Genomic DNA, 13,827 nt, shown 5'->3' with positions numbered 1-13,827 from the left:
GGCCAATCGGGGGTTTCCGCCGAGCCTTGGGGTCTTCCAGGTGGGCACCACGGTCGTGGCCATTCGGTAATGCCTCGATGTGTATTTGTCTGTGTGTACGTTACTGTCGTGATACTGAGGACAGTGCACCTACTAACTGTGGCTGAACTTCATTCAGTTCCAATCGCCTTGGGGGATTGTCGCACTGATATTGATTTAAATGGTGGTGTTCAGTGAAGTAAAAGGCAAGGCTTCAGTAAAAGATGGAAGTTGTACATGGAGGCGACATGTATGACCAGGGGACACTCTGTACTCAGAATATCGCCTTTCAGCTGCTGACCTGATGCTCTTTAGAAACATTTTTTGTTCTGAGTGAGGCCAACTGATTGAGACCATTTCATGCTGTAATTTAATTAGGACTTGGGTTGGCACTAATGCTTTATGGCAGTCAAGGACTGCTGTGATTTGAACTTTGTGTGGGTCCCATATTGGCACGGTGGTGCAGCGGTAGAGTTGCTGCCTCACAGCGCCAGAGATCCGGGTTCCATCCTGACTAAGGGTGCTGTTTGTACAGAGTTTGCACGTTCTCCCTGTGACCTGCGCAGGTTTCTTCCCACACTTCAAAAACGTGCAGGTTTGTAGGTTAATTGGTTTGATAAAATTGTAAATTGTCCCTAGTGTGTGTGGAATAATGTTAATGTGCGGGGATCGCTGGTCAGCGCGGACTCGGTGGGCTGAAGGGCCTGTTTCCCCGCTGTATCTCTAAACTAAAAGTAAAATTAAAGAATGGAGTTGACAGAGAAAATAAAGCGGCAGAGAAGAGCGGATGGGCTGAATGGCCTAATTCTGCCCCTATATTATATTATATATATTGACTGCCTGCTGCCTGTAACCGTTGTATTTGGTGTAATCTCTGAACAGGATAACTAAGCAACAACATTGCGTTTGCATTCAATTCATTTGAATTTCTGAAAGAGGGACTTGTTTGTTAGTTTGGCAGAATTCCATTGACAGCTTGCACTCCTCTCCCACTTTGAACAGTTCACCTGTAACTCAGTGCGTCAGGCACCATCTCCGGGGAAAAGGAATAGGTGACGTTTCGGGTCGAGACCCTTCCTCAGACTGAGAGTCAGGGGAAAGGGAAAGGAGAGATACAGACGGTGATGTAGTGGGATTTAGAACAATTAATGAAAGATATGCACAAAAAGTATTGATGATAAAGGAAACAGGCCCTTGTTAGCTGTGGGCTGGGTGAAAATGAGTTACAGACAACGAGACTCAACAAGACAACTTTAATGCTGGTACAACTTGGGTGGGGGAGGGATGGAGATAGGGGGAATGCAAGGTACTTGAAGTTAGAGAAATGAATTTTAATACCGCTCACTCGCGAGTCATTCCTCTGGCAAGGTTATTATTGCTGACAGGAGTTTTGTATGCAGCAAATATGGCATCTTAGAAATATAAATATTAAGATCAAGATATCAAGAGATCAAGACAGTTTATTGTCATGTGTCCCTGATAGGACAATGAAATTCTTGCTTTGCTTTAGCACACCAGAACATAGTAGGCACAAATACAGAACAGATCAGTGTGTCCATATACCATTGTATAAATATATACACACAATTAACAGTCAAACATCACTGTATTGCAATAATGTTTTGTAACAAAAGGCTTTCCTAAACTGAACTAAATATGGCATTCAAAAAAGAAGCTAAGATATAAGAAACATAGAAACATAGAAAATAGGTGCAGGAGTAGGCCATTCGGCCCTTCGAGCCTGCACCGCCATTCAATATGATCATGGCTGATCATCCAACTCAGTATCCTGTACCTGCCTTCTCTCCATACCCCCTGATCCCTTTAGCCACAAGGGCCACATCTAACTCCCTCTTAAATATAGCCGATGAACTGGCCTCAACTACCTTTTGCGGGAGAGAATTCCAGAGATTCACCACTCTCTGTGTGAAAAAAGTTTTCCTCATCTCGGTCCTAAAAGATTTCCCCCTTATCCTTAAACTGTGACCCCTTGTTCTGGACATCCCCAACATCGGGAACAATCTTCCTGCATCTAGCCTGTCCAACCCCTTAAGAATTTTGTAAGTTTCTATAAGATCCCCCCTCAATCTTCTAAATTCTAGCGAGTACAAACCGAGTCTATCCAGTCTTTCTTCATATGAAAGTCCTGACATCCCAGGAATCAGTCTGGTGAACCTTCTCTGTACTCCCTCTATGGCAAGAATGTCTTTCCTCAGATTAGGAGACCAAAACTGTACACAATACTCCAGGTGTGGTCTCACCAAGACCCTGTACAACTGCAGTAGAACCTCCCTGCTCCTATACTCAAATCCTTTTGCTATGAATGCTAACATACCATTCGCCTTCTTCACTGCCTGCTGCACCTGCATGCCTACTTTTAATGACTGGTGTACCATGACACCCAGGTCTCGTTGCATCTCCCCCTTTCCTAATCGGCCACCATTCAGATAATAATCTACTTACCTGTTTTTGCCATCAAAGTGGATAACCTCACATTTATCCACATTATACTGCATCTGCCATGCATTTGCCCACTCACCCAGCCTATCCAAGTCACCTTGCAGCCTCCTAGCATCCTCCTCACAGCTAAAACTGCCCCCCAGCTTCGTGTCATCCGCAAACTTGGAGATGTTGCATTCAATTCCCTCGTCCAAATCATTAATATATATCGTAAATAGCTGGGGTCCCAGAACTGAGCCTTGCGGTACCCCACTAGTCACTGCCTGCCATTGTGAAAAGGACCCGTTTACTCCTATTCTTTGCTTCCTGTCTGCCAGCCAGTTCTCTATCCACATCAATACTGAACCCCCAATACCGTGTGCTTTAAGTTTGTATACTAATCTCTTATGTGGGACCTTGTCGAAAGCCTTCTGAAAGTCCAGATATAACACATCCACTGGTTCTCCCTTATCCACTCTACTAGTTACATCCTCGAAAAATTCTATAAGATTCGTCAGACATGATTTACCCTTCATAAATCCATGCTGACTTTGTCCAATGATTTCACCACTTTCCAAATGTGCTGCTATCCCATCTTTAATAACTGATTCTAGCAGTTTCCCCACTACCGACGTTAGACTAACTGGTCTGTAATTCCCCGTTTTCTCTCTCCCTCCCTTTTTAAAAAGTGGTGTTACATTAGCTACCCTCCAATCCTCAGGAACTACTCCAGAATCTAAAGAGTTTTGAAAAATTATCACTAATGCATCCACTATTTCTGGGGCTACTTCCTTAAGTACTCTGGGATGCAGCCTATCTGGCCCTGGGGATTTATCGGCCTTTAATCCATTCAATTTACCTAACACCACTTCCCTGGCTAACCTGGATTTCACTCAGTTCCTCCATCTCATTTGACCCCCGGTCCCCTGCTATTTCCGGTAGATTAGTTTATGTCTTCCTTAGTGAAGACAGAACCAAAGTAGATATTCAATTGTTCTGCCATGTCCTTGTACCCCATGATCAATTCACCCGTTTCTGACTGCAAGGGACCTACATTTGTTTTAACTAATCTTTTTCTCTTCACATATCTATAAAAGCTTTTGCAGTCAGTTTTTATGTTCCCTGCCAGTTTTCTTTCATAATCTATTTTCCCTTTCCTAATTAAGCCCTTTGTCCTCCTCTGCTGGTCTCTGAATTTCTCCCAGTCCTCTGGTAGGCTGCTTTTTCTGGCTAATTTGTACGCTTCATCTTTTGTTTTGATACTATCCCTGATTTCCCTTGTTATCCACGGATGCACTACCTTCCCTGATTTATTTTTTTGCCAAACTGGGATGAACAATTGTTGTAGTTCATCCATGCAGTCTTTAAATGCCTTCCATTGCATATCCACCGTCAACCCATTAAGAATCAATCGCCAGTCTATCTTGGCCAATTCACGTCTCATACCCTCAAAGTTACCTTTCTTTAAGTTCAGGACCCTTGTTTCTGAATTAACGATGTCACTCTCCATCCTAATGAAGAACTCAACCATATTATGGTCACTCTTGCCCAAGGGGCCACGCACAACAAGACTGTTAACTAACCCTTCCTCATTACTCAATACCCAGTCTAGAATAGCCTGCTCTCTCGTTGGTTCCTCTACATGTTGGTTTAGAAAACTATCCCGCATAAATTCCAAGAAATCCTCTTCCTCAGCACCCTTGCCAATTTGATTCACCCAATCTATACTGCGGCATTATGGATGAGATTCAGAGTAAGACTTGAAAGCCTTGTGTTAGGAGCAAAGATGAAGATGTCAGTCCCTCTATCTACAGAGAAGATGTTTAAAAAGCACGCTGCTAATAAAACTGCCTCTTTGATGATTCATGAGCAGTCAGGTAAGGCAGTGACTGAGTCTGTTCACGGAGGATGTAAATCATATTCATGATGTGTACCCATGAAAGCAAACTGAGCTGTGAAAAAAGAGCAGTTTTCAATCTGGTCGCGAGAGCTTAAGAGATCATAAAACCTGGAAAACAAATCTTTGTACAGTATAAATAATTAACTTGTGATATTTATTAATCAAATCTGTTTATATATACTCAGCCATCGTCTTCTAATTACTTAACGCAGGTCTTTATTAAATGCTTGGCATAACAATCATTAGAGTCTAATTTTATCTTGATCAGAGCTCGGATCTCGGCTCAATTTGCCCTCCTTAACAAAGTCCGATTGCAAGAAAGTTGTTATAAATTATCTGATTTGTCACAGACCGAGAATCCATAATGGTACTTGGGCTTGGAGAGTTGTCTTCTTCTTCTTGCGTATGCCGAAAGTTGTAGGTCAACTTGTTCTATTTGATCTATTTGTTTGTGCACGTCGGGTTGATTGCATTAGTGGACCACGTGAAGGTTGCAATCTCCCACCCCTGGAGAGTTGTGATGAGGGGAGATTTCACAAACCCAAGCTAGTATTCCTGTGAATGTGAGAGAGGGAGAAAGGATCTGAATGAGGTGTTTAAAATGGTAACAATTTCATAGAATAAGTATTGAGAAATTGTCTGGAGTTGAGGGACTCGAGGTGGAAGATTGCAACCTTCACGTGGTCCGCCCTGTCTCGACTAACGCAATCAACTCGACGTGCACGAACGGAAGATCAAATAGAACAAGTTGTCCCAACAACTTTAGGCTGTGCACGCCACATGAAAGAAGAAGAAGAAGGGACTCGAGAAGAAAATTGGGCCTTTTGAACAGAAATATACTTGCTACTTTGCAAGTCTCGCTGTATGTCTGCAATGAGCTTTTTTGAGGTGTGCTAGAAGCTTGACATTGCACCACGGATTAAAGCATATGCACTAACATAAAGCATATGCAGCAAATCCTGTCTGATTCCTTCAACCGATGCCTTTGTTGGTTTTGTTATACTTTGTGCTCGTGTCAACAGAGATATTGAATTGGAAGCCACTGTTGCGGCACGTTCCATATCATGCCAAGTAAAAGTTGTACCTTTGTTCTTACTTTTTTCTACCCTCACAGCATCACACTTTCTTTTGGGAAGGAATTGATGGCTCCAGAGTGCTCACCCACTTTCCACCAGGGAACTCGTACGAAATGCACTGCAAGGTTGAGGAAGTAAGTACGGACCGAACGTTGGCCTCGGATGTTCAGAATACGGGTGGGAGGGAAATAAGGAACTGCAGATGCTGGTTTGCAAAAAGTCAAGTCAAGTTTATTCGTCACATACACATACGAGATGCGCAGTGAAATGAAAAGTGGCAATGCTCGCGGACTTTGTGCAAAAAGACAAACAAACTACAAACAGAATGGAACAGAATCACATATTCTTTTACATATTAAATATTGTGGGCGGAAGGAAAAAGGGGGGAAAAAAAACAAACAGCAATTTTTTTTAAAAAGCAGTAGAGTGATACACAGTAAAGTTAGTCCCTGGTGAGAGGAGTTTACTGTCCTAATGGCCTCTGGGAAGAAACTCCTTCTCAACCTCTCCGTTCAAAAAAAGACACAAAGTGCGGGAGTAACTCAGCTGGTCAGTCCGCATCTCTGGAGCACGTGGATCAGTGAGATCTCCACCCAACTCGCACCCGTCCATGTTCTCCAGAGATGTGTAGGAAGGAACCTCAGATGCTGGTTTAAACCGAAGAGTCTCGACCTGAAACATCACCTATTCCTTTTCTCCAGGGATGCTGCCTGATCCGCTAAGTTTTTCCAGAGATGCTGTCTGACCTGCTGAGTTATTCCTGCACTTTGTCTCCATATAAGTGACTTTTTATATCAGGACACTTCAGAGGGTGGGAGGGGGGGGGGTGGAATAACCTTTTTTTAAGAAAGCACCTGGCTTTCCTTTGCCTTTTGAAATAGACTTGGAAGATTTGGATCCTTAGAAACATAACTGGTAAAGTTATGCCTGCCTGACCCCAAACTAGCTGATGTTTCCCACCTACCTCAAGCAGGCAATGGACACTGATCTATCCAAAAGAGTCAGAAGAAGGGTCTCGACCCGATACGTCACCCATTCCTTCTCTCCAGAGACGCTGCCTGTCTCGCTGAGTTACTCCAGCTTTTTGTGTCTATCCAAGAGCACCCTTGGTTCACACTCGGCCCTGGTACAGTGTGCCTTGGTAGGTGTTGACGGTTCTTGTTGGCTGTGGAGTTCATCATTAGATGGCTTAAACCTGGAGCAGAGTAACCTGGTATCAAAGCTTCACGAGGGCATCAGAGATTCTGCAGTGAGCGCCAGCGTTAGACTCGGATGTCGGCTCTGGAACCTGTGGCAGCACAGCCACACAGCGCCAGAGACCCGGTTCCCGTCCCGCCACCCAGTGCTGTCTGTGTGGAGTTTGCACGTTCTCCGTGTGATAGTGCGAGACTGCTTTGGTTTCCTCCCAAAAATGTCCTGGTTGTTCAACCACTATGTACCTCCCCCTCCCCTGACATCAGCCTGAAGAAGGGTCTCAACCCAAAACAATACCCATTCCTTCTCTCCAGAGATGCTGCTTGTCCCGCTGAGTTACTCCAGCATTATCAGCCAGACTTAAAAACAGTTTTTATCCATGAGTAGTTGTTCTACTCAACAGCCAAAAATCTGTAACCTCCCTTTGATCTGGTATTTTGTTGGTTCACATGCTTGATCCATAGAAACATAGAAAATAGGTGCAGGAGGAGGCCATTCGGCCCTTTGAACCAGCACCACCATTCATTGTGATCATGGCTGATCGTCCCCAATCAATAACCCATGCCTGCCTTCTCCCCATATCCCTTGATTCCACTAGCCCCTAGAGCTCTATCTAACTCAAAAAAGACAGTGTGATGGGTGAGAAAAGCAAACGGTTTCTTTGGAAGAAAAAATGGTGCTTTCATCCCCCTTAGCTTTCAAGTCGGGTAGAATTTATTCTGGCAGCAGCACTTAGTAAAGTTGCTCTGTGGGCAGACTTCAAGTGGATCAGCAGCTTCAGCTATTTTGTTCCATGCTGTTGTATAGCTGCAAGAAAAGTTCACCTCTTTTGCCACCAGAGTGCAGCAGTGTGCTGTCTCACAGAGCTCCCATCCTTCGTTACAACGTGTAGGAAGGAACTGCAGATGCTGGTTTAAACTGCAGATAGGCACAAAATGCTGGAGCAACTCAGGCAGCATCACCGGAGAGAAGGAATGGGTGGCGTTTCGGGCCGAGACCCTTCTTCAGACTAGAGTCTGGGGAAAAGAGAACGGGAGATATAGAACAAATGAATTAAAGATATGCAACAAAGTAACGATGATAAACGGAAACAGGCCATTGTTAACGGTTTGCTGGGTGAGAACGAGAAGCTGGTGCGACTTGCGTGGGGGAGGGATGGAGAGAGAGGGAATGCATGGGGTTACTTGAAGTTAGAGAAATCAATATTCATACCACAGGTTGCCCATGCGAAATATGAGATGCTGTTCCTCCAATTTATGTTTAGCCTCACTCTGAAAACCGGAGCACCCAGAGAAAACCCACGCGGTCCCGAGGAGAACGCACAAACTCCACACGGACGGCACCCAAACTCAGGATCGAACCTGGGTCTCTGGCGCTGTAAGGCAGCAACTCTACCACTGCGCCACCACACCGCACCATGGTTAATTGAGATACTCTTCCACAATGCCGCCTATGTTTTGTCACGTGTTGTATTTGCTTACTGCCGCGGCCCATTGCTTATTGTATTTTATACAAGAGGAAGAACTAAATTGGGATATATTTAAACTTGGTGCAGCTACAATATTTTACCTGCTCCATGAACTACACTGACATTTCATTTCCAACTCAAGGCTGTTTACCGTTACATTTTTATGACATTAGATTTCCCCCCGGGGATAGCTAATGAGAGTTGTCCTACAAATAGCAATTTAGCTATAAATTAAATATTGTAACTTTTTAGTTTTTTTTAATTAAATGTAATTTAAAATTTATCAATGATGAATTAAACACCTGTGTAAATATCAAATTATTGTATCTTTAAAGATTTTTCATCACAATTTTTTTCCCTTAAAATATGACATTTTCATTAAAAAGACAGGTCTCTCCATTTTAAGTCTCTTGACTTAAGAGAGTTTTATTGTCATATGTCCCAGACGGGACATTGAAATTCTTACCTGCTGAGTTCCTCCAGCACTTTGTGTTTTGCTCTAGATTCCGGCATCTGCAGTTCCTTGTGCCTCTGTTCCATGCTGTCTGGCTCTATAACAAGGTTGGCCTCTTGTGTAGAACCCTCTCTTCATTTACCCCATCAGTGCCAGGCAATGATTCTGCTGGCTGCGGCCTAACCTATGGAAATCCACCTCCCCAACCTTTTCTCATTTTAATTGACTCAATGTCTACTGCGTGTGTTTCCTCCGGGCACTCCAGTTTCCTCCCACATCCCAAATTCATGCAGGTCGGTAGATTAATTCACAAGTTTAACTTGCTCTTTGTGTGCAGGCGAGTGGTAGAATCTAGATGGGGTTAACAGGAAAGTCGTGAGAATAAAAAAAAAAATTGGGATTAATGTAATGGGTGTCCACAAAATGCTGGAGTAGCTCAGTGGGTCAGTTGGCATCTCCGGGGAACAGAGACAGGTGATGTTTTAGGTCAGACCTCTTCTTCAGTATAAAGGCAGGGTGGCGCATTACACTGCCAGAGATCTGGGTTCGATCCCAACTATGGGTGCTGCCTGGTACGGAGTTTGTGTGTTCTCCCTGTGACCGTGTGGGTTTTCCCCGGGTGCTCTGGTTTCTTCCCACACTCCAAAGACATGGAGAATTGTAGGTTAATTGGCATCGGTATGAATTGTAAATTGTTCCAAGTACGTAGGATAGTGCTGGCGTACGGGGATCGCTGGTCAGCATGGACCTGGTGGGCCGAAGGGCCTGTTTCCACGATGTGTCTAAACTAAATAAACTAACAAAAATGTAATGGGATTAGTGTAATGGGTCGACATCTCTGGAGTTTAGGTTGAGTTTAGTTTATTGTCACGTGTAGAGATGGAAAGCTTTTGTTGCTGGCTTAAACAGTCAGCGGAAAGACAATACATGGTTACAATTCTTCTTCTTTCGTGTGGCGTGCACAGCCTAAAGTTGTTCTATTTGATCTTCCGTTTGTGCATGTCGAGTTGATTGCATTAGTCGAAACAGGGCGGACCACGTGAAGGTTGCAATCTTCCACCCCATGATTACAATTGAGAATCATGTAATCATGGATAGGTGACGTTTTGGGTCCATGTAATGGGTGCTTGATGGTCAGTGGAGACTTGGTGGGCTGAAGGAAGTGGTTCGGTGCTGTGTGACTCTGACTTCACCTTTCTTTCCCCTGCTGCAGCTGCTGAATACAGTTAAAAATAACAAGGACAAAGGTCGCGTTAATCACAGCGCATTCCTCTTTGGGTTTGGCGATGGGGGAGGGGGACCTACACAAGATATGTTGGACCGACTACACAGAATGCAGAACACTGATGGTCTTCCCAGGTCAGCACTTTGTTTAAAAGGCTTGTACATGTCTGTCTAACATCCCACTGCAGGTCGACCCGGTGAGATTCAGTACTCTGCTTTCTTTTATCATTAACATTAAATGAAATAGATCACAGATGATTGTACTACGATTACCAAATCCTTCATGCAACCTTTTCTTTCTTTATTTATCCATTTATTTATTTATTTTTATTAGAAGCGGTGTACAAAAGTATAAACCGCGGCATATGACATAATACATTTATTGAACAGCTTTAATTTTAAAATTTTAAGCTAAAGATGAGAAATAAGAAGAGAGAAAAAGCAAGAGAGAGAGAGAGAAAGTGAATGTGCAAGAATAGAACCCCAGACTACCAAATTGGTGTAGCCAAAGAGTGAAGTAAAAGAAATAAGAAAAACTTAAAGAAATAAAAAGACAAAAACAGAAAGAAAAACAAAAGGTGATGATATACCTGCTTCGTATCTCTTCCCACCCATCACCCAAATACCTGCTTCGTATCTCTTCCCACCCATCACCCAAATACCTGCTTCGTATCTCTTCCCACCCATCACCCAACCCGTAATTCGATTTAATTCCAAAATTGTGTTGCACCATGCTATCCTTGTAATGAATCAATGAATTTACAACCTTTAAATGTTAAACAATATTTAACATTTAAAAGACATTTGGACAGGTACATAGCGAGGAATGGTTTAGAGAGACATGGGCGAGTGGGGCTAGTGTCGGCATGGGCAAGTTGGGAAGAATGGCCTGTTTCTGCTCTATGACTCGACGAACTGTGTGACTAACAAGTGCAGTGAGTTGGGAACCCAGGGTTCCTGGTCACATGGAATCTGTGCAGGAAGGAACTGCAGATCATGGTTTATACCGAAGATAGACACAAAATGCTTGAGGAACTCAGCGGGACAATAGACAATAGGTGCAGGAGGAGGCCATTTGGCCCTTCGAGCCAGCACCGCCATTCAATGTGATCATGGCTGATCATCCCCAATCAGTACCCCGTTCCTGCCTTCTCCCCATATCCCCCGACTCCTTTATTTTTAAGAGCCCTATCTAGCTCTCTCTTGAAAGCATCCAGGGAACCTGCCTCCACCGCCCTCTGAGGCAGAGAATTCCACAGGCTCACCACTCTCTGTGAGAAAAAGTGTTTCCTTGTCTCCGTTCTAAATGGCTTACTCCTTATTCTTAAACTGTGGCCCCTGGTCTGGACTCCCCCAAAATCGGGAACATGTTTCCTGCCTCTAGCGTGTCCAAGCCCTTAACAATCTTATAGACAGCATCTCTGGATGGAAGGGATAGGTAACGCTTCGCGGGTCGAGACCCTTCTTCAGACTGAGAGTCGGGAGAGGGTGACACAGAGATAAGGAAGGGTAAGATGTGAAAATGTTTTCTGGGTTAGATGTTCCATGTATTGGTGACTAGGCCTTCTATCTAGGCTGCTCCACCAGTGCAATGTTTAGTTTAGTTTAGAAATACACCTTGAAACAAGCCCTTCGGCCCATTGAGCACACTACCATGCTATCCTGCTTTTTCATTCACTCCCTGCACATTAGGTGAAATTTTACAGTGACCAATTAAACCTGCACGTCTTTGGGATTTGGGAGGAAACCAGAGCACCCAGAGGAACCCCACACTGTCACGGGGGGAAACAAACATTGTCATTTCTCCCCGTGACCTGCGTGGGTTTTCTCAGGAAGCTCCGATTTCCTCCCACACCCCAAAGACATACAGGTTTGTAGGTTAATTGGCTTGGTATAATTGTACATTGGCCCTAGTATGTGTAGGATAGTGCTAATGTGCTGGGATCGCTGGTCGGGACAGACACAGTGGGCCGAGTGGCCTGCTTCCGTGCTGTATCTCTAAACTAAACCGATTATATATAATCCATATGTTATGTTATCACAGCAAAGCTTACAAATCTCTTCTTAATCTGATTGTCAGTTATTGAACCTGATTCACTTTACCAAGTACACACTTGTCCTGGGCGTGACCAATATAGATTAATGTTGTGCTACTTTTTATTTCTTTTCACCCATTCCTCTTGCAAAGTTCATGTCTCTTCCAGCGATTATATTCTGCATCTTGTATAAGACTCTGGATCACGTTTCCCAGTGTCACCTGATAGATATCTCGGCCAAGTTCCGGGTGAGCAGCTGTTCCTGAACTGCCAAGAATGGTGAATTGATCAGCATTAAGTTGGATTAGTGCGGACCGTTGCTGTGTTCTGTTCATAGGTTAGCGATCACTGTGGGGGGGGTTTGTGAAAATGGGTGCTGGAAGCAGTCGATGAGAGTTAGAAGAGAATAGATTACAGGAGGTATTCATGGGGAAATGAGATTGCTCTTAAGGGCCTGCCCCACAGGCTATTTTTAGGTGACGGCCAACGACTGTCATCGTCGTAGCAGGTCGCCGATTGGACCCCCCCTTCGACATAAAATCTGAAATAGAATCATTACTTTAACAACAAAACAAAAACGAAGTCAACACCGGCCACAACCTACGTCAACCTGGCTACAACTACGACAGCACCTACGTCAGGAGAAGTCAAGCTACGCTCATTGGCGTCAAACCCACTGTCGCCAAATGTTTCCGAAATATTCTCAACATGTTGAAAATCCAACGTCGACCAGACAGACGCTACGACTCTTTGGGCGACTGAGGAGACTACTCACGACCGTGCAGGCAACAGCCTAGTCACCTGTTGGTCGCCTAAAAAATCGCCCATGTGGGACAGGCCCTTTAGAGTTAACATACACTCGATGGGCCACAATGACCCCTGACGTTCAAAATGTATGCGCAGTGTTTTCTACAGAAATTAGTTTCTCCGTTTAAAACTGAAGTGAATGAATGAATGAATGCTTTATTGTCACATGTGACAAGTCACAGGGAAATTCTTTGCTTGCATATTTAAGATATGCAAATAGTCGCCCATAAAGGGCGCTTACAAAGTAACCCCGTGTCAGGTCCCCCTTTGTTCTCCCCCTCCCTCCATGTGGCCCCCCCACGCTGGGTCCTCCTTTGTTCCTTCCTGGAACATGATTCCAATTCCAAAAGAATTGCATTAGCCAGATGTGGCTGATCAAACGTTACTGGACAACACTGTGGCTGGTCAGATATTACTGGATAACAGATCTAAAGGTAGCGTCTTGGCTGATGACCATCTACTCTCAAATATCCCCTTCAAACAATCCCCAGGAAAATGTAGGTAACTTCCCTACAAGCAAACCCTCCTTCTCCCCCTCTCCCCCCCACCCCATTCCCTCCTGTGCCCTACCTAGATTCACACGCACATCTCCCCTTCCCCCCTCCTCCCCGCTCCCTTCCACCTACATTCATTCCTCTGGCTTCACAATTCGCACCTCACGCTTTTTGTCTTTTCATCTCTGGCCTCTGTCCAAACATCTGCCAATCAAGTCCCCCTCCCCTTTTCCTGTATCCACCTATCACTCGCCAAGCTTCATCCCACCCCCACCTTTCTTTTCCAACTCCCCCCCCCCCCCCCACTACATTCAGTCTGAAGAAGGATCCCGACCCAAAACGTCACCTATCCACACTCTCCAAAGATGCTGACCCGCTCAGTTACTCCAGCACTTCTGTGTGCGTTTTTTTGTTGTTGTTAACCAACATCTGCAGTTCCTTGTGAAAATCTATTTTGTCAGAAAATGTAAGAAAATAGCAGACAAGATGTGTCGGAAGGAACTGCAGATGCTGGTTTAAACTGAAGATAGACACAAAAAGTTGGTGTAACTCAGCGGGTCAGGCAGCATCTCTGGAGAAAGAGAATAGGTGACGTTTCATGTTGAGACCCTTCTTCAGACCGGACTTTTTGGGTCAAGACCCTATTCGTTTTTTCCAGAGATGCTGTCTGACCTGCTGAATTACTCCAGCTTTTTGTGCCTATATAAGAAGTTAGCA

General features: G+C 44.4%; 1 protein-coding gene across 1 annotated transcript in view; it reads left to right on the top strand.

The window, feature by feature from the left end:
- man2c1 (mannosidase alpha class 2C member 1) overlaps positions 1-13,827 on the top strand; it is a 71,441-nt gene that overhangs the window by 22,765 nt on the left and 34,849 nt on the right. The window contains exons 11-12 of the mRNA XM_033014728.1: positions 5,472-5,567; positions 9,763-9,908. Of these exons, the coding sequence (XP_032870619.1) occupies positions 5,472-5,567; positions 9,763-9,908 (242 nt within the window). The remainder of the gene's footprint in view (positions 1-5,471; positions 5,568-9,762; positions 9,909-13,827) is intronic.

This window comes from Amblyraja radiata, chromosome X (assembly GCF_010909765.2).
Source record: "Amblyraja radiata isolate CabotCenter1 chromosome X, sAmbRad1.1.pri, whole genome shotgun sequence".
Lineage (NCBI taxonomy): Eukaryota > Metazoa > Chordata > Chondrichthyes > Rajiformes > Rajidae > Amblyraja > Amblyraja radiata.
This window is presented reverse-complemented; position numbering and strand designations above follow the sequence as displayed.